The sequence below is a fragment of the Salvelinus sp. IW2-2015 genome, linkage group LG26, assembly GCF_002910315.2.
Source record: "Salvelinus sp. IW2-2015 linkage group LG26, ASM291031v2, whole genome shotgun sequence".
Classification (NCBI taxonomy): domain Eukaryota; kingdom Metazoa; phylum Chordata; class Actinopteri; order Salmoniformes; family Salmonidae; genus Salvelinus; species Salvelinus sp. IW2-2015.
Genome location: NC_036866.1, coordinates 8,788,537 through 8,810,012, shown reverse-complemented (window position 1 = coordinate 8,810,012; position 21,476 = coordinate 8,788,537). Strand labels below are relative to the sequence as shown.

Below are 21,476 nucleotides of genomic sequence, written 5' to 3'. Positions count from 1 at the left end.
ACGTTGAGACGTATTTTCCGACAGGGTATCATATGGCCCAGGTGATAACTGGAGTGGTGGGAACCTTCTAAATGTGATCACCAACTACACTTCCTCTATCAACTCAACTTGGGCGTGGCGTGAGTTACATTTATATAAAACCACCGTTGTCATACAGCCATACAAAGAACATGATGGCAGTCACCCCTCAACTGTCATCCTCTCCATCACAGGGGCTCTGCAGCTGCTAACACCATCTCCCAGTACACCTTGGCTATAGTTCTATGTGTACATCCTATGGAGAGGGCTGCACAAAGCACCTGGGACGTGAGTCCCTGACTCTGAATTCAGTTTGTATTGATGTGATGAAAGTCAATATATTGCTTTGCACAATAGCCAGGGGACAAGGTTGATATTGATGTGATTAGCTTTAGATCATGTCATATAGATGGGGAAGTAACCAACCAACTGTAGTCAGACATTGTAATTACTGAAGCGAGTGATATAAGTGTACTTGTGAATAGAAATTATTAAATCTTTTCTCTTGGTCACTTGGAATTTTCATGATTTAAAGTGCTGTTTTAACACCCCAAACCATGTGTGTACAACTACGATACTTCATTGACAGTGACTGATATTTTAATATGGATTTGTCAATCTAATGGCAGGCAGTCCAAATCGTAATGTGTAAACCAGTGTTTGTTTACCCTGCTGTCAACTAATGTCACCGTGCCCTGTCCTTTTGACCCCCAGGCTGGTCACGTGACTGCCTGCAGGAGTGGGGCCTTCCTCTACCTGGCTGTTCCAGCATGCTCATGATGTGTCTGGAGTGGTGGACCTATGGAGAATTGGAGTATTCATGGCAGGTCAGGGGTCACATTAGGGCATCTACCTTCAGAACTACCATGGTTTGTTTAAAAAATATATGTATACGCTAGAGGTCGGCCGATTATGATTTTTCGATACCGATTATTGGAGGACCCAAAAAAGCCGACACCGATTTAATAAAACATTTTTTTTTAAATGTATTTATTTGTAATCATGACAATTACAACAATACTGAATGAACATTTATTTTAACTTAATATAATACATCAATAAAATCAATTTAGCCTCAAATAAATAATGAAACATGTTCTATTTTGTTTAAATAATGCAAAAACAGTGTTGGAGAATGTAAAAGTGCAATATGTGCCATGTAAAAAAGCTAACGTTTAAGTTCCTTGCTCAGAACATATGAAAGCTGGTGGTTCCTTTTAACATAAGACTTAAATATTCCAAGGTAAGAGGTTGTAGTTAATATAGTATTTATAGGACTATTTCTCTCTATACCATTTGTATTCCATATACCTTTGACTATTGGATGTTCTTATAGGCACTTTAGTATTTCCAGTGTAACAGTATAGCTTCCGTCCCTCCTTGCCGCAAACCTGGGCTCGAACCAGGAACACATCGACAACAGCCACCCTCGAAGCAGCGTGAGCAAGGTGAACAACTACTCCAAGTCTCAGAGCGAGTGACGCTTGAAACGCTATTAGCGCGCACCCCGCTAACTAGCTAGCCATTTCACATCGGTTACACCAGCCTAATCTCGGGAGTTGATAGGCTTGAAGTCATAAACYGCGCAATACTTGAAGCACAGTGAAGAGCTGCTGGCAAAACGCACWAAAGTGCTGTTTGAATGAATGCTTACGAGCCTGCTGGTGCCTACCATCGCTCAGTCAGGCTGCTCTATCAAATCATAGACTTAATTATAACATAACACACAGAAATATGAGCCTTTGGTCATTAATATGGTCGAATAATCCTGCTAACCTGGATTTCTTTTAGCTAAATATGCAGGTTTAAAAATACACTGCTCAAAAAGTGTAAGCACAACCCCCACCTGTGGATGTCGGGCCCTCATACCACCCTCATGGAGTCTGTTTCTGACCGTTTGAGCAGACACATGCCCATTTGTGGCCTTGCTGGAGGTCATTTGCAGGGCTCTGGCAGTGCTTCTCCTTGCACCAAAGGCGGAGTAGCGGCCTGCTGCTGGGTTGTTGCCCTCCTACGGCCTCCTCCAAATCTCCTGATGTACTGGCTTGTCTCCTGGTAGCGCCTCCATGCTCTGGACACTACGCTGACAGACACAGCAAACCTTCTTGCCACAGCTCGCATTGATGTGCCACCTGGATGAGCTGCACTACCTGAGCCACTTGTGTGGGTTGTAGACTCCGTCTCATGCTACCACATAGAGTGAAAGCCACCGCCAGCATTCAAAAGTGACCAAAACATCAGCCAGGAAGCATAGGAAACGAAAGAAGTGGTCTGTGGTCACCACCTGCAGAACCACTCATTTATTGGGGGTGTCTTGCTAATTGCCTATAATTTCCACCTGTTGTCTATTCCATTTGCACAACAGCATGTGATATTTATGGTCAATCAGTGTTGCTTCCTAAGTGGACAGTTTGATTTCACAGAAGTGTGATTGACTTGAAGTTACATTGTGTTTAAGTGTTCCCTTTTATTTTTTTGAGCAGTGTATATACTTCTGTGTATTGATTTTAAGAAAGGCATTGATGTTTATGGTTAGGTACACGTTGGAACAACGACAGTCCTTTTTCCGCCAATGCGCACCGCATCGATTATATGCAACGCAGGACACGCTAGATAAACTAGTAATATCATCAACCATGTGTAGTTAACTAGTGATTATGATTCATAGTTTTTTTATAAGAAAAGTTTAATGCTAGCTAGCAACTTACCTTGGCTTCTTACCGCATTCGCGTAACGGGCAGGCTCATCGTGGAGTGCAATGAGGCAGGTGGTTAGAGCGTTGGACTAGTTAACTATAAGGTTGCAAGATTGAATCCCCGAGCTGACAAGGTAAAAATCTGTCGTTCTGCCCCTGAACAAGGCAGTTAACCCACTGTTCCTAGGCCATCATTGAAAGTAAGAATGTGTTCTTAACTGACTTACCTAGTTAAATAAAGGTGTAAAAAGAAAAATCGGCCAAATCGGTGACCAAAAATACCGATTTCCAATTGTTATGACAACTTGAAATCGGCCCTAATTAATCGGCCATTCCGATTAATCGGTCGACGTCTAGTATACACACAGCACACCTACTCATTCCAGGTTGTTTTTTTTGTACTATTTTCTACATTGTAGAATAGTAGTGAAGACATCAAACTATGAAATAAAACATGGAATCCTGTAGTAACCAAAAAAGTGTTAAATAAATAAATTATATTCGAGGTTCTTCAAAGTAGCTACTCTTTGCCTTGATGACAGCTTTGCACACTTGGCATTATCTCAACCAGCTTCATGAGATTGTCCCCTGGAATGAATTTCAATTAACAAGTGTGCCTTGTTAATTTGTGGAATTTCTTTCCTTAATGCATTTGCGCCAATCAGTTGTGTTGTGACAAGGTAGGGTTGGTATATAGAAGATAGCCCTATTTGGTAAAATACCAAGTACATATTATGGCAAGAACAGCTCAAATAAGCAAAGAGAAACGACAGTCCATCATTACTTTAAGACGTGAAGGTCAGTCGATACAGAACATTTAGAACGTTGAAAGTTTCTTCAAGTGCATTTGCAAAAACCATCAAGCACTATGATGAAACTGAGGAAAATGAGGACCGCCACAGGAAAGGAAGACCCAGAGTTAACTCTGCTGCAAAGGCCTTCATAGTTCAATTGCTGCAAAGAAACCATTGCTAAAGCACACTAATACGAAGAGAGCAGTGGACATCATTCTGGTGGAAATTTGTCCTTTGGTCTGGAGTCCAAATTGGAGATTTTTGGTCCCAGTCACTGTGTCTTTGTGAGACGCAGTGTGGGTGAACGGATGATCTCTGAATGTGTATTTCCCACCGTAAAGCATGGAGGAGGTGTTATGGTGTGGGGGTGCTTTGCTGGTGACACTGTCTGTGATTTTATTTAGATTTCAAGGCACACTTGCATGGCTACCACAGCATTCTGCAGCGATACGCCATCCCATCTGGTATGCGCTGAGTGGGACTATCATTTGAATTTAAACAGGACAATGACCCGACACACTTCCAGGCTGTGTAAGGGCTATTTTACCAAGAAGGAGAGTGATGGAGTGCTGCATCAGATGACCTGGCCTCCACAATCCCCTGACCTCAACCTTATTGAGATGGTTTGGGATGAGTTGGACCGCAGAGTGAAGGAAAAGCATCCAACGAGTGCTCAGCATATGTAGGAACTCCTTCAAGACAGTTGGAAAAGCATTCCAGGTGAAGCTGGTTGAGAGAATGCCAAGAGTGTGCAAAGCTGTCAAGGGAAAGGGTGGCTATTTGAAGAATCTCAAATACAAAATATATTTTCATTTATTTAACACTTTTTTGGGGGGGATACTACATGATTCCATATGTGTAATTTCATTGTTTTGAGGTCTTCACTATTATTCTACAATGTAAAAAATAAAGGACAAAACCCTTGAATGAATAGGTGTTCTAAAACTTTGGGGAATGTGTGTATGTATATATATACACACACACAGTGCCTTTGGAAAGTAAAGTATTCAGACCACTTGACTTTTTCCTCATTTTGTTAGGTTACAGCCTTATTCTAAAATTGATATTGTTTTTTTCCCTCATCAATATACACACAATCCCCCACAAAAACAGGTTTTTAGAAATGTTAGTCAAGTTTATTTAAGTATTCAGACCGTTTAATCAGTACTTTGTTGAAGCACCTTTGACAACGATTACAGCGTCGTCTTCTTGGGTATGACGCTACAAGCTTGGCACACCTGTTTCTCACATTCTTCTCTGCAGATCCTCTCAAGCGCTGTCGGGTTGGATGGGGAGCGTTGCTGCACAGCTATTGTCAGGTCTCTCCACAGATGTTTGATTGGATTCAAGTCCGGGCACTGTGCTGGGCTAATCAAGGACATTCAGAGACTTGTCCCGAAGCCACTCCTGTGTTGTCTTGACTGTGTGCTTAGGATCGTTGTCCTGTTGGAAGTTGAACCTTCGCCCCAGTCTGAGGTCCTGAGTGCTCTAGAGCAGGTTTTCATCAAGGATCTTTCTGTACTTTGCTCTGTTCATCTTTGCCTTGATCCTGACTAGTCTCCCAGTCCCTGCCGCTGAAAAACATCCCCACAGCATGATGCTGCCACCACCATGCTTCACCGTAGGGATGGTGCCAAGTTTCCTCCAGATGTGATGCTTGGCATTCAGGCCAAAGAGTTTCATCAGAGCAGAGAATCTTGTTTCTCATGGTCTGAGAGTCCCTTAGGTGCTTTTTGGCAAACTCATAGCGGGCTGTCATGTCTCTAACTGAGGGGCTTCTATCTGGCCACTCTACCATAAAGGCCTAATTGGTGGAGGGCTGCAGAGATGGTTGTCCTTCTGGAAGGTTCTCCCATCTCTACAGAGGAACTATGGAGCTCTGCCAGAGTGACCACTGGGTTCATGGTCACTTGCCTGACCAAGGCCCTTCTCCCCTGATTGCTCAGTTTGGCCAGGCGACCAGCTCTAGGAAGAGTCTTGGTGGTTCCAAACTTCTTCCATTTAAGGATGATGGAGGCCACTGTATTCTTGGGGACCTTCAATGCTGCAGAATTTTTTTTGGTACCCTTCCCAAGATCTTCGCCTCGACACAATCCTGTCTAGGAGTTCTACGGACAATTCCTTCGACCTCGTGGCTTGGTTTTTGCTCTGACATACACTGTCAACTGTGGGACCTTTTTATATAGACAGGTGTGTGTGCCTTTCCAAATCATGTCCAATCAATTGAATGTACCACAGGACTCCAACCAAGTTGTAGAAACATCTCAAGGATGATCAATGGAAATAGGAGCTCAATTTTGAGTCTCGTAGCAAAGGGTCTGAATACTTATGTAAATAAGGTATTTTTGTTTTTTAATACATTAGCAACATTTTTTTAAACTTGTTTTAACCTTGTCATTATGGGGTATTGTGTGTAGATTACTGAGGAAATTGTTTTATTTAATGAATTTTAGAATAAGGTACAAAATGTGGAAAACGTCAAGGGGTCTGAATGGGGACTGTATGTGTATATATACACTGCTCAAAAAAATAAAGGGAACACTTAAACAACACAATGTAACTGCAAGTCAGTCACACTTCTGTGAAATCAAACTGTCCACTTAGGAAGCAACACTGACAATAAATGTCACATGCTGTTGTGCAAATGGAATAGACAACAGGTGGAAATTATAGGCAATTAGCAAGACACCCCCAATAAATGAGTGGTTCTGCAGGTGGTGACCACAGACCCCTTCTCAGTTCCTATGCTTCCTGGCTGATGTTTTGGTCACTTTTGAATGCTGGCGGTGCTTTCACTCNTGATAAATAAAAACATATACCAATTTCATTTAAGGACCAAAAAACTGACAGCTGTGCCATATAAATTGCAAAATAGTTGGGAAGAGATTTTCGATGTACCCATTCCATGGCAAATGGTTTATGAATTGATACACAAAACAACGCCGGATTCAAAACGTCGAATTTTTCAATTTAAATTACTGTACAAAATTCTTGCAACTAATAGAATGTTATATATATGGGGTATACAAAAAGCAGAAGTGTTTATTAGTTTACTCCATTTGGGGGATCGGTGGTAGGGTTGCGGGGAATAATAATAAAGGTATATTCTTTAAAAAAGTATGTATGTCTATATAGGTGTATATGTATGCATGCGTGTATGGATATATATTTACCCAAAAAAATATGGGGGATTGGAAATGATGCAGACAATTATGATGCAAACATTGGAAGCAACATTCTTTCCGCAATATTAAGCTGATCCACCCCGCAAAAAAAAAAAAAGATATGTAAACATTATTTATGGTGGCATTGTTTAAAGTGACTAGTGAGCCATTTGTTAGGGAGTTAGCCAGTTAACTTGCCTGAATATTCTGAAATAACTTTTTTGGTTTTCAGTAAGATAAGCTTGAAATGGGCATGGTCTCTATTTCTGTTAACATTAACTTGACAAGTGCTTATTTAATTTATTTTGTCGACATTTAGAAAGTTTGCATAGAAAATAGATGTGACAATTGCCTGCTAGGGTTTGTTTGTTGAACTATCTTGTGTTGATTTAAAAACAGCTGGACGTAATGATGTCGTAAACAAAATAGTTGATCAAAAAAAAAAACTACATTTTTGATAAAAAAATAAATGTAGTAGTTAGTGTTTCCATTATCCATTTGGGCAAATTACGCATTCATAAATTGGCTACAGCCTGTATGCGTTCTAACCTATCTGTTTCATGTCTCAGGTAGCCTGCGAAAGCCAGCATGGATAGGATGCAATAATTAACTAAAATTTGCCATATTCTTATGTGCCGACGTATCGCCACAGTCTGTGCCATGGTGAAGTTCCCGTAGATCTGAAATTGTATGGTGAAACTTACCAGCAAAGCAATTCAAGCATTCTTGAAAGTCAGGACAATCTTTATTGGGATAAAAAATGTATTTAGCAAGTGGTAGGCATTTGGAATTAAACGTGGTGACATCATGTTCCCCCGCATTTCTTCAAAACTATTCAGCAATCATCATTTATTCGAATAACACTGTTTCCATCATTTGTTGCAAAAAATAAAGTTTATTCTATATCTGCCATTTCCATTACACATGTCGCAAAGATTTTTTTGTTAAACCTAGGTCAATGGAAACGTGCCTACTGACTCAACAACCAAAAACAAGTATCTGTTTGGCTTTCTTAATGATCTAGAAAATGAACTGTTTTATAAAAAGTTAGCTGGCTAACTGATTGATTATGTTTTGTAGAATACCCCTCWGTTCCAACGCACACTGTGACATTGTAAGAACAATGTTGTCCTGACGTTGAGACTGTATTTTCCCGACAGGGTATCATATGGCCCCAGGTGATAACTGGAGTGGTGGGGAACCTTCTAAATGRGATCACCAACTACACCTTCCTCTATCAACTCAACTTGGGCGTGGCGTGAGTTACATTTATAAAAACCAACGTTGTTATACAGCCATATCAGAAAACATGAGATGGCGGTCACCCCTCAACTTTCATCCTCTCCATCACAGGGGCTCTGCAGCTGCTAACACCATCTCCCAGTACACCTTGGCTATAGTCATCTATGTGTACATCCTATGGAGAGGGCTGCACAAAGCCACCTGGGACGGTGAGTCCCTGACCTCTGAATTCAGTTTGTATTGATGTGATAAGTCAATATATTGCTTTGCACAATAGCCAGGGGACAAGGTTGATATTGATGTGATTAGCTTTAGATCATGTCATATAGATGGGGAAAGTCCCCCAACCAACTGTAGTCAGACATTGCTAATTGCTGAAGCGAGTGATATAAGTGTACTTGTGAATAGAAATTATTTAAATGTATTTTCTCTTGGTCACTTGGAATTTTCATGATTTAAAYTAGCTGTTTAACACCCCCCAAACCATGTGTGTGTACAATTACGATACTTCATTGACAGTGACTGATATTTTAATATGGATMTGTCAATCTAATGGCAGGCAGTCCAAATCGTAATGTGTAAACCAGTGTTTGTTTACCCTGCTGTCAACTAAATGTCACCGTGCCCTGTCCTTTTGACCCCAAGGCTGGTCACGTGACTGCCTGCAGGAGTGGGGGCCTTTCCTCTACCTGGCTGTTCCCAGCATGCTCATGATGTGTCTGGAGTGGTGGACCTATGAGATTGGAGTATTCATGGCAGGTCAGGGGTCACATTAGGGCATCTACCTTCAGAACTACCATGGTTTGTTTAAAAAATATATGTATACGCTAGAGGTCGACCGATTATGATTTTTCGATACTGATTATTGGAGGACCAATAAAAGCCAATACCGATTAATCGTCTTTTTTTAAACATTTTTTATATATATATTTGTAATAATGACAATTACAACAATACTGAATCAACACTTATTTTAACTTAATATAATACATCAATAAAATCAATTTAGCCTCAAATAAATAATGAAACATGTTTAAATAATGCAAAAACAAAGTGTTGGAGAAGAAAGTAAAAGTGCAATATGTGCCATGTAAGAAAGCTAACGTTTAAGTTCCTGTCTCAGAACATGAAAACATATGAAAGCTGGTGGTTCCTTTTAACATGAGTCTTCAATATTCCCAGGTAGGAAGTTTTAGGTTGTAGTTATTATAGGACTATTTCTCTCTCTACCATTTGTATTTCATATACCTTTGACTATTGGCACTTTAGTATTGCCAGTGTAACAGTATAGCTTCCATCCCTCTCCTCGCCCCTACCTGGGCTCGAACCAGGAACACAACAGCCACCCTCGAAGAATCGTTACCCATCGCTCCACAAAAGCCGCGGCCCTTGCAGAGCAAGGGGAACAACTACTCCAAGTCTCAGAGCGAGTGACGTCACCGATTGAAACGCTATTAGCGCACACCTCGCTGACTAGCTAGCCATTTCATATCGGTTACACCAGCCTAATCTCGGGAGTTGATAGGCTTGAAGTCATAAACAGCTCAATGCTTGAAGCACAGCGAAGAGCTGCTGGCAAACGCACGACAGTGCTGTTTGAATGAATGCMTACGAGCCTGCTGCTGCCTACCATCGCTCAGTCAGACTGCTTTATCAAATCATAGACTTAATTATAACATAATAACACAGAAATACGAGCCTTTGGTCATTAATATGGTCGAATCCGGAAACTATAATTTCAAAAACAAAACGTTTATTCTTTCAGTGAAATACGGAACCGTTCCGTATTGTATCTAACTGGTGGCATCCCGAAGTCTAAATATTGCTGTTACATTGTACAAACTTCAATGTTATGTCATAATTATGTACAATTCTGTCAAATTAATTACGGTCTTTGTTAGGAAAAAATGGACTTCACACAGTTCGCAACGAGCCAGGCGGCCCAAGCTGCTGCATATACCCTGACTCTGCTTGCACGGAACGCAAGAGAATGACACAATTTCCCTAATTATAAGAAATTCATGTTAGCAGGCAATATTAACTAAATATGCAGGTTTAAAAATATATACTTGTGTATTGATTTTAAAGAAAGGCATTGATGTTTATGGTTAGGTTTGGTGCAACAACAGTGCTAAATAATAGCCCGTTTGGCGAAGTAGGCTGTGATTCGATGAGAAATGAACAGGCACCGCATCGATTCTATGCAACGCAGAACACGCTAGTTAAACTAGTAATATCATCAACCATGTGTAGTTACTAGTGATTATGTGAAGATTGATTGTTTTTTTAAAGTTTAATGCTAGCTAGCAACTTATCTTGGCTTCTTGCTGCCCTCGTGTAACAGGTAGTCAGCCTGCCACGCAGGCTCCTCGTGGAGTGCAATGTAAGGCAGGTGGTTAGAGCGTTGGGCTAGTAACCGGAAGGTTGCAAAAACAAATCCCCGAGCTGACAAGGTAAAAATCTGTCATTCTGCCCCTGAACAAGGCAGTTAACCCACTGTTCGCCGGTAGGCCGTCATTGAAAATAAGAATGTGTTCTTAACTGACTTGCCTAGTTAAATAAAGGTGTGTAAAAAAAATAAAAAAAATAATAATATTCCAAATCGGTGTCAAAAATACCGATATCCGATTGTTATGACAACTTGAAATTGAATTGTATTTGTGGACAAATCATGAATTGAAGAGGGAACACTTCAAAGACTTGTCTCAAACAGAGGAAATAGCAAGCATTTTTTTAAACCTAGAATGTCATACTCCTGAGGAGAATGAGCTAGCAAATCAAGGTCTACTCTCATTAATATTTCGATTGACTGGTATACGCCCACACCATACTTAGTTTTCCTTCACATCTTTTTAAATTTCACACACATTGGTCATATTTCAAAGCAGTCTGGAAACACTGGACAGTTACTTTTAAGATTACTGTTTATTTAAAGATAAAAGTGGTGTCAACCCTTGTCGGCATAAACTGGTAAAGTATATTAGTGCTTCAAATGCATTTAAGTTCTGTGAGCGTTTTCCTGTATTTCACTTTCTCAACTTTTAGCATATTGAAAATATACTAGTTATGTTGACAATTCCTCACATTCAGATTTCTCCAGGTCTTATCGGTGAAGCTGAGCTGGGAGCTATGTCAGCCCTCTACCAGGTGTCCAGCATCACATTTATGGTAAACTTAAAGGGATGCTCCGTAATTTCAACCGGTAGTTTTGAAAGTAGTGCTCATTAACCAAAACGGGTCGCTGAAAAATTGTGTTCTACGTCATCCATTTCGTATGATATGTTACATCCTGCAAATCAATTCATATGATATGTTACGTCCTGCAATTCAATTCGTATGATATGTTATGAATTCGTAAGTGCTTAAGACCTTGGACTGCACCTTTTTTTTGAACGGATACTTCTGGATTTTGGCAATGAGGCCCTTTATCTACTCACCAGAGTCGGGTGAACTAGTGGATACAATTTTTATGTCTTTGTGTCCAGTATGATGTGAGTTCGAGGTAGTTTTGCGAACCAATGCTAACTAGCGTTAGCGCAAATACATGGAAGTCTGTGTATATGCTAGCAGATACCCATAGATTTCCCATCTTTGTGCTAGCTCTAGTTGGCAACTTCTTTCAAATTGCAAGCAGAGACATAAAAATGCTATCCACAATTTTAATCTGACTGGGGAAGTAGAAAAAAGGGCTAATTTATTGCCACTTTCTGGCTATCATGTCAARTTTTTTGCATTTACAGCTGGTTGAGAGTTGCATGAATTAAATAATTTWAAAAAATCTCTTTCTCACAAGTTTCCTCTAGGGTTTGCTGTAGCTGCCAATGTGAGGATGGGGAATGCTCTGGGTGCTGGGAACACAGAGCAGGCCAAGCTGTCTGGCAAGGTCTCCTTCATCTGTGCATGTAAGAGCCCACCCCTGCTCCCTGGCTACACARTAACTAACGATAACTAAGGCCAACGGCAATTAGCCACCTCACACATTCAGTAAAAAAAAACAAGGATAGTTTGATCTTTTGCCTGATTAGTAACTTCTTTAACTCGGACACCCTCTTCTTGTTGTAACTTCATTGTCAGCTGAATCGCAATTGTTAGGCAGTTTGTCAGATTTGGTGTTCGTCTCGGGCTTGATGCTATATTCTAACCAGCTGGTGTAAAAGTTCAAACATCCCAGCCATAATTTTTTTTAAATAAATTCTAAATGAGCCTGTTTGCTACTTGTGCTCTGTCCCAGTCACAGTTTCCCTCGTCATTGCCATTATCCTTGGGTTGACTAAAGACGTGCTAGGATACATCTTCACCCAGGATGAGTGAGTAGAMTTGTGGGCTGCCGCTGGGCCAATGACAGATGATGTAGTCCTGCAAGGTCTTCAGCTGTGGCTATGTTACTGTGTATTGATAAATTTGTGTAATGGGATCTGGGTATTGTTCTTCACTAACTCTCTCTCTCTCTCTCAGGGACGTTATTAAAAAGGCAGCTCCGCTTTTACTGTTGTATGCCTTCCACCATGTATTCGATGCCGTAGCGGTGAGGGCTGCGCTGCTTCAGCTAAAAGCCAATTGTACATCTTTACACTCATTGACTTGCTTGGTTGGTGACTGAATCATTACTCCAATTAGGATGTAAGTCCACAATGATCACCTCCCATTGCATGTCGTGGTGGATAGGCTTGAGGTGTACAGTATAATATACTACAGCCTAGAAAATACCTTTGGTCTAATAACTTCAGTGATTCAGATGACTCATAATTTTGTGCACATGATCATTGAGCTTTGAAACCCCTTCATCTCTGGTCCTGCGTTATCCCCCCCCCCCCCCCCCCCTATTTTTTTTAAAATGATTAGACAAATCTAAAGGTATTTGCCAAAATAAAGGGAACCCTTGTAGGTCCACTCAAGGTGAACGCCAATAATTACACAGCCATTCTGAGTGATCAGCTTCAACCTATGGTGAATCATTTCTATCCTGATGGGAGTGGACATTCCCCCCCCCCCCAACCAACCACAGGGCACAAGTGATCACTGAATGGTTTGATGGTTTGACCATATGCCTCAGTCACCAGATCTCAACCCAATTGAACACTTATGGAAGATTCTGGAGCGGCGCCTGTGACAGCATTTTACACCACCATCAACAAAACTTCAAATGATGGAATTTCTCCTGGAATAATGGCGTCGTATCCCTCCAATGGAGTTCCAGACCCTTGTAGAATCTATGCTAAGGTGCTTTGAAGCTCTTTTGTCAGCCGTGGTGGCCCAAATTTTTTATATTTGGCAGTTACCTGTTATGCACATATAACAGGGCCTTTTTCCTCCTTGGGAAGCGAAGTAAAGCCTTCTGGGTGTTTCTACAGGTGTTGATGGGTGGCATTGTAAGGGGAGCAGGAAAACAGATGGTTGGTGCTGTGTCCTACCTGGTCGGTTACTACATTATAGGCCTGCCCATTGCAGTGTCTCTCATGTTTCCCTTCAAAATGAGCATATTKGGTAAGGCATTAGACATTTGGAGACTGCAATAACCCATCATTGTGATGTACAGTGTAACCTTTTCTCACATGGTCATAWTGCCCATTTCTCTCAGGATTTAGGATCGGGTTCTTCCTATGTAGCATCCTACACTCTATTTTCCTTATTGTCTACATGTGTAAACTCAACTGGAAACAAACCACCTACGAAGTAAGCAGACCCTCTTCTAACCTTTGTTTTTTTCATCCTGTGTTAATTGTTTTACCATCTTTACTGAACCAATGTTATACTTCTGACGATAATACATGTGGATTGTTTGTCAGTGACGCATACTGAAGATATTTTTTTTGTCAGGCACTGGTGAGGGCAGGAGTGCAGAGCATTAAAGAGAACGCTCCCTGTCTGGAAAAGACTCGGGGTATTTACAGGAACACTTTTACTTGTGCAAAGTCAACCATGGACACCAGCCCTTAAAGAAACAATGAAGCTGCATTTCCATGTCTTCTAACCCAATCTTTCCATTCCCCTCTGTCTCCTCATAGGCTCGTACCAGACCCTTTTGACCAATGAGCTGAGTCCGGTGGGTGTGGTTCTGTCTGTCAGGCATCTGGTTCTTCGGCGTGGCTTGGCTGTGGTCATCATGCTGCTCATCCTCGCCATTGGAATCGTCACCAACCAGCTGCTGACTGTTACGCTGCCCGCCATGCCTGCCCCCCAAGCCCACATTACCCCTTCTATTCCCTAATGCAACAAACACACAACTTGCATAGACATACTCACACAAACTTTAAACCTAGTTGGCCTTTATTATTTCAACCACATTTCTTGTGTGCTATCAGTAACCTGCCAGTAATAATGTGCCTTAATATAAAACCTGAAACTAATCCAACATTATTGCAAGTTTCAGGGAGATTTCCACACACGCAATGTTTTATAAAGGTTATTGATATCGTTCAGCTTAATAATGGTCTTCTTCTACGACAGCTTGGTTAGTCGGCTATGTTATGCATTGGGTCCATAGACAAGCGTTGGTGTCTGTTTCCACTCTGACTTACTCTTATTTCTCTCACCAGATTGTGGCCCTGCTGTGAAGTTATTGATTCATGAAAATAAAAAAAACATAAAATGCACTGTTTGCCTCTGGCAAAAGACCAAACATCAGCYCTGGTCACTGTGGTCGGTCACCATTGTCATGTGATTGCTTTGAAGAAATGTGACTGGACCATACAGTTTGTCCACTTAGTTGTGGGCTGTAGTACATATTTGCAGATTGAGTAATGTGCATTTGCAAAAAAAAATCATATAAGCGCCTCAACATAAAATTGTTGAGTGCACTGACTGTAAACTGATTACATCAGCAAATGTAATTTTGATAAACTTGTTTGCATTCTTTAACAGATCTAAATACACATTTATTACTATGAATTGTTTCAAATATTAAAGTGATTCTTACAAAATATTGTTTGCAAGCTATGCTGCATGTTACACGACTTTGTTATATTTTGCACATTCTATAACATTGACGACGCATAGCATACAAATGTGTGCTATGTATTTGCAGTTGGAAGTTTACGTATGTAACGGATGTGAACGCGCTACTAGCGTTTCAATCAGTTACGTCACTTGCTCTGAAACCTAGAAGTAGTGTTGCACCTTGCTCTGCGATGGGTAACGACGCTTCGTGCGTGACTGTTGTCGATGTGCAGAGGGTCCCTGGTTCGCGCCCGGGTCGGGGCGAGGGGACGGTTTAAAGTTATACTGTTACACGTACACTTCGGTTGGAGTCATTCAAACTCGTTTTTCAACCACTCCACAAATTTCTTGTTAACAAACTAGTTTTGGCAAATTGGTTAGGACATCTGCTTTGGGTTTAACATAAGCAATTTTTCCAACAATTGTTTACAGATTATTTCACTGTATCACAAATCCAGTGGGTCAGAAGTGTACATACACTAAGTTGACTGTGCCTTTAAACAGCATGGGAAATTGTCATGGCTTTAGAAGCTTCTGATAGGCTAATTGTCATGTGTCAATGTAAAAAAAAAAAAAAAAAAACTTTATTTAACACAGTCGGCAAGTTGAGAACAAGTTTCAATTCAATTGCGACCTGGCAATGATAAGCAAAGCAGTTGGACACATACAACAACAGAGTTACGCATGGATAAAACAAACATTACAGTCAATAACAGTAGAAAAATAAGTCTAATATACAATGTGAGCAGTGAGGTGAGAAGGAGGTAAAGGCAAAAAAAGGCCATGGTGGTGAAGTAAATACAATATAGCAAGTAAAACACTGGAATGGTTGATTTGCAGTGGAAGAATGTGCAAAGTAGAGATAGAAATAATGGGGTGCAAGGAGCAAAATAAATAAATACAGTAGGAAGAGGTAGTTGTTTGGGCTAAACTATAGATGGGCTATGTACAGGTGCAGTAATCTGTGAGCTGCTCTGACAGCTGGTGCTTAAAGCTAGTGAGGGAGATAAGTGTTTCCAGTTACAGAGATTTTGTATGTTCGTTCCAGTCATTGGCAGCAGAGAACTGGAGGAGAGACGCAAAGGAAGATTGGTTTGGGGTGACAGGAGATATACCTGCTGGAGCCGCGTGCTACAGGTGGGTGCTGCTATGGTGACCAGCGAGCTGAGTAAGGGAGCCAGTGGGTTTGCGACGAGTATGAAGCGAGGGCCAGCCAACGGAGCAGAGCGTCAGGTCGCAGTGGTGGGAGTATAAGGGCTTTGGTGACAAATGGATGGCACTGTGATAGACTGCATCCGATTTATTGAGTAGGTATTGGAGGCTATTTTTGTAAATGACATCGCTGAAGTCAAGGATCGTAGGATGGTCAGTTTTACGAGGTATGTTTGGAGCATGAGTGAAGAATGCTTTGTTGCGAAATAGGAAGCCAATTCTAGATTAACTTTGGATTGGAGATGTTTGATGTGAGTCTGGAAGGAGAGTTTACAGACTAACCAGACACCTAGGTATTTGTGTTGTCCACATATTCTAAGTCAGAACCGTCCAGATAGTGATGTTGGACGGGCGGCAGGTCAGCAGCGATTGGTTGAAGAGCATGCATTTAGTTTTACTTATTTTAAGAGCAATTGGAGGCCACGGAAGGAGAGTTGTATGGCATTGAAGCTCGCCTGGAGGGTTGTAACACAGTGTCCAAAGAAGGGCCAGAAGTATACAGAATGGTGTCGTCTGGTAGAGGTGGATCAGAGACTCACAGCAGAAGAGCGACATCATTGATGTATACAGAGAAGAGAGTCGGTCCAAGAATTGAACCCTGTGGCACCCCCATAGAGACTGCCAGAGGCCGGACAACAGACCTCTGATTGACACACTGAATCTATCAGAGAAGTAGTTGGTGAACCAGGCGAGGCAATCATTTGAGAAACCAAGGCTGTCGAGTCTGCCGATGAGGATGTGGTGATTGACAGAGTCGAAAGCCTTGCCATGTCAATGAATACGGCTGCACAGTACTGTTCTTATCGATGGCGGTTAAGATATCGTTTAGGACCTTGAGCGTGGCTGAGTGCACCCATGACCAGCTCTGAAACCAGATTGCATAGCGGAGAAGGTGCGATGGGATTGGAAATGGTCGGTATCTGTTTGTGACTTGGCTTTCGAAGACCTTAGAAAGCAGGTAGGATAGATATAGGGCTGTAGCAGTTTGGGTCAAGAGTGTCCCCCCCTTTGAAGAGGGGGATGACCGCAGCTGCTTTTCCAATCTTTGGGAATCTCAGACGACACGAAAGAGAGGTTGAACAGGCTAGTAATAGGGGTGGCAACAATTTCGGCAGATCATTTTAGAAAGAAAGGGTCCAGATTGTCTAGCCCGGCTGATTTGTAGGGGTCCAGATTTTGCAGCTCTTTCAGAACATCAGCTGACTGGATTTGGGAGAAGGAGAAATGGGGAWGGCTTGGGCGAGTTGCTGTGGGGGGTGCAGTGCTGTTGACCGGGGTAGGGGTAGCCAGGTGGAAAGCATGGCCAGCCGTAGAAAAATGCTTATTGAAGTTCTCAATTATAGTGGATTTATTGGTGGTGACAGTTTCCTATCCTCAGTGCAGTGGGCAGCTGGGAGGAGGTGTTCTTATTCTCCATGGACTTTACAGTGTCCCCYAACTTTTTTGAGTTTGTGTTGCAGGAAGCAAATTTCTGCTTGAAAAAGCTAGCCTTGGCTTTTCTAACTGCCTGTGTATATACAAGCCTGTGCTAGCTTGTTAGTCATGTCATGCATATAGTATCAGTGCTATAGTCTGTTTTGGACTAGGGAACTGCCTAGTCCATCTTTTGACGTCCAGCCTTCTGCTCTCCTAAGATGTTTCCCTCCTCCATCCTTTGACGTCCAGCCTGCTGTTGTCCAAAGACGCCCTGGGAGTCCCCTCCAGTCTCTGCGGTCCATGTCTGCTGTCCAGGCCCTGTCAGCCCCGGCCTGGTGGGACCTGCCTGTCCAAGTCTTGGGGTTTAGGCTAGCCCCTCMYAACTATGTTGTGCTAGTTTCAGCTTTGGGATACCCTCCTGACGTCGCAGTGGAAGACTCGCCTGACGTCCCCTTTGAGGACCAACCTCACCGGGGTGTTCAGTATCCTGTCGTAGATGACACCTCACCCTCTGTCCTATTAGGTATTCAGTCTATAGTTTCTATAGTCCCAGTAGGTCCAGAGCATCTTAGCCCTCAGTTCCCTGATCACCTAGTGTCTTCAGTCACCTGCTATGCTAGGTCTCCAYWTGTCTATCCCAGTAGGCCCAGAGCTTTCCGTCCTGATAACCCTAATATCCCCAAGCTCATAGTCTGTAGCCCAATCAGGCTCCATGTCACTAGCTCTGTCAGGTCCCATGTGGTCACAATACCTGTGTTGTCTGATATTTTATTGTATGTGCATCTAAAAMTAAGTGCCTTAAGATGTTTGTCTTGTGGTTTACGGGGCTCAAAATTGCCTATTGTTGTAATCGCCATTTATGTTGAGCGTGTTAGCTAWCTCGTGCTCCCGCTAATGTTAGTTCTAACATTAGCATTTCCATTCAGAATGAATTCGTATTTAGCATGCCTGTTAGTGATTAGCCATTTGTTAGCATTACTCAATATTTTCTGTGTATATCGCTCATGCTAACTTTTTACTACAGTGGGCTAAATCAGGGTCACATAGTGTTCTTGATAGTCTTAAACAAATATATTTTGTAACAAAAGTATACACCTCACACACATGGTTATGGGCTTAAAAAAAGAAGGGACCTGTATCATGTCAGATATAGAGTTGAAATGTATTAAATTTTGAGTTTGCATCCCAATATTACACTTTATATATCACAGAAGACTGAAATATAACAAAACCATTTGACTCAGAAACATCGGATTCTCTGCACTTAAAAAAATAAGTTTATTAATGATGAAATAATGAAAAATATTAACATTCCACCCATGAGGCCACTAGAGGGTGATTTGGCCATTCGACTGCAGGAAAGGGGTGTGTTAATGTTGTGTAGACAAATGGATTATACTGCACTSTTTACATTAGTATATTTACTAAGTTTACCATGTCTACAAGTTCCATAGCCTTTGTAGATTATTGCCATGTGAACACACATTTCCTGCTACAGTGTATAGCCCGTGCTTTTATACACAAGTCTGTGCTAGCTTGTTAGTCATGTTAAGCATGTCAGTGCTATAGTCTATGTTTTACCTCTGTTTTCAGAACCACAATCCTTGTCAGACACAATTACTGTCAGTGGTGTTAGGTGTGGGTGGATKATTTATTTAACCCCCTGAGACGGAAACTGGTTCCTTGTGTTCTGGACGGACACCGGGTGGTGGTTGCTACCGGCCTAAAACCAGCTCCCATATATTTTAAACGATGCTTTGATTCTACAATCTAGCCATATTTTTCAGATCCTATTGGGCATAACATTATCCAAAAGAAACCTACAATTCATCTGTCAATATTGCAATGTCACAAGCTTGATGTAGAATATGCAACCAAATACTAAACTTTGACCACTTTAATACACTATGTCAATTTGTCCAAATACATACGACTTCGTCAAATGGAGGGACTAGATACATAAAGTGCTTTCATTTTTAAACGGGGGAACAGATGTGTATGAAAATATGCTCAAATAAAAGCTGACATTCTGTACTGCCGCCTAATATTAAACATTCTCTCTAAATGTAAAAGGCTGGAATGTAGAGCCAAATAAAACCATTTAACTTCACTGTCCAATAACATATGGAGGGAAGTGCAGATCATGTTTTTCAATATTAGTTTTCCTTCAAACCTCAGTGTTGGGCCCTGGGGAGAATATCTGAGACTTTACAGTCAGGTAATGGCTTTGACTATCCACTGACTGGAGGGGAAGAAACTGAGGGTGACTTATTTTACTTTTTAGAATATTATATTGCATTATACAGAGTAGTAGCAACATACTGTAGTGGCATTGTTTGCTTTTAAACGGTTCATATTCATTTGATCTCCTCACAGAGGGCTTCGGCCATGAGGATGCTGGCATTGTCTTTCAGGTGAGAATGTGGATCTTACAACTTAGTGTCAGTTTCATTCCTCTAACTCTACTCATATTTGTCTTCCACCTGCAAGTGSCATAGGGCTGGTCTACTTTTTCTAATTTGTACAAATACTTTTGGCACAGCCTAAATATCCTGCAAATCTTCCAYTTCTGGAGTTTCCAAAGCCTTTGGTAGGTCTGGTGAGAAGGAAAAGGGATTGGGTCATTCCTCCCATCAACTTCCCAGAGAACGACAGAGGCCCTTTCCCCAAGATTCTGGTGCAGGTTAGTGATTAGATTTATGTTGGCAGGAAAAAAGGTTGGTTCAGGATTTTGCTCTGGTTTTAACATTTYATTTTTACACATTCAGATAAGGTCCAACAATGATAAAGAGGTGAASATKCWGTACAGCATCACTGGTTCTGGAGSAGATKAACCCCCTGTGGGACTGTTCACTGTGGACAAAAACTCTGGGATCTRTATGTGACCCAGCCTTTGGACAGAGAGAGACAAGACCATTATCTGGTAATGTCAGTTTGTGTTTTGCCTTTCGAATGCTAGAACTTTGAATGTATGTGTTATTTTGATGAAATGTTTCTATATTTTCCCCTTTAGCTTGTGGCTCATYCTGTTGCAGTTGGTGKGGGTAAAGCAGAAGCACCCATGGAGATGATTGTTAAAGTCATTGATATGAATGACAACAAGCCGGTTTTCACTCTAGTTACTTTTACAGGGACTGTCCCTGAAGCATCCCTACCAGGTGTGTCTCAGTCAACATTGAGTCAAATATACTCAGCTGAGTTTTAGAATAAAAGTACAATATCAATATAGTTTTTTATTGTCCACCATGAATATAATTTGTTGAAATATTTTCTTCAGGCTCTGAGGTGATGCAGGTCACAGCCACCGATGCAGATGAGCATCACAGCCACCGATGCAGATGAGCGTAAAATAATTAATTACTGTAAAATTACCATAATTACTGTAAGCACTGGACCTAGTAGACTGTGTCATGACGTTGGCCTGGGGGTAGGTTTATGACAGTCATAAATACCTCTTTCCCCCTTTTTCCCTATCCCTACTATACTGATGTGACATAAGAAAACCCTTTGGTTAACATAGAGATTCTGGGAACATCAGAAGGTGGGGGGAAATTAACTATATTCTGGTAATCCGACCAACTGAACATATGCGGTGGTACTTACTGAATATGATGTCAGTTCGGTTGTCATCTGAGACATTCTCATCAATGATAGGATGACATAAACTCTACTGTGGAAACATCAGAGGTATCGGATTCACATGGAATTGTTGTTTAATTCAAATGTTTGAATATGAAATTATTTGTGAAGAGATTAAATGTAATTTTAGCTTTCATAAGTTTGGGCCTCTGCTCAACCAGTGGCCCGCCCCTGTGAAGAGAGATGGGTTATAAACTTTTCAGACACACCCCTCTCCCTCCACTATATAAGCCATTGACAAAAATATAACCTTCTGTTCCGAGGATATGAGGGTGACGATCCCATGTCAGAATGGTTCAGGTAATAACTACAGAACTAAGCCAACATCAGCATGAGCTTTGGTTGTGAATGGTATAAACT

The 21,476-nt window shown here is 41.4% G+C and overlaps 1 protein-coding gene and 1 long non-coding RNA gene across 2 annotated transcripts in view; both read left to right on the top strand.

Moving 5' to 3' along the window:
* Positions 1-14,827, top strand: part of LOC111952124 (multidrug and toxin extrusion protein 1-like) — a 28,895-nt gene extending 14,068 nt beyond the window's left edge. The window contains exons 7-17 of the mRNA XM_023970636.2: positions 7,832-7,929; positions 8,025-8,122; positions 8,559-8,672; positions 11,014-11,081; positions 11,707-11,815; positions 12,145-12,220; positions 12,369-12,438; positions 13,265-13,397; positions 13,492-13,586; positions 13,731-13,794; positions 13,919-14,827. Of these exons, the coding sequence (XP_023826404.1) occupies positions 7,832-7,929; positions 8,025-8,122; positions 8,559-8,672; positions 11,014-11,081; positions 11,707-11,815; positions 12,145-12,220; positions 12,369-12,438; positions 13,265-13,397; positions 13,492-13,586; positions 13,731-13,794; positions 13,919-14,121 (1,128 nt within the window). The 3' untranslated portion in view covers positions 14,122-14,827. The remainder of the gene's footprint in view (positions 1-7,831; positions 7,930-8,024; positions 8,123-8,558; positions 8,673-11,013; positions 11,082-11,706; positions 11,816-12,144; positions 12,221-12,368; positions 12,439-13,264; positions 13,398-13,491; positions 13,587-13,730; positions 13,795-13,918) is intronic.
* Positions 14,828-19,563: 4,736 nt separating this feature from the next.
* LOC139023095 (uncharacterized) lies at positions 19,564-20,374 on the top strand. Its single transcript, XR_011474239.1, has 4 exons — positions 19,564-19,740; positions 19,854-19,891; positions 20,020-20,160; positions 20,246-20,374. It is a non-coding gene; the product is annotated as an uncharacterized lncRNA (long non-coding RNA).
* The last annotated feature ends 1,102 nt before the right edge of the window (positions 20,375-21,476 follow it).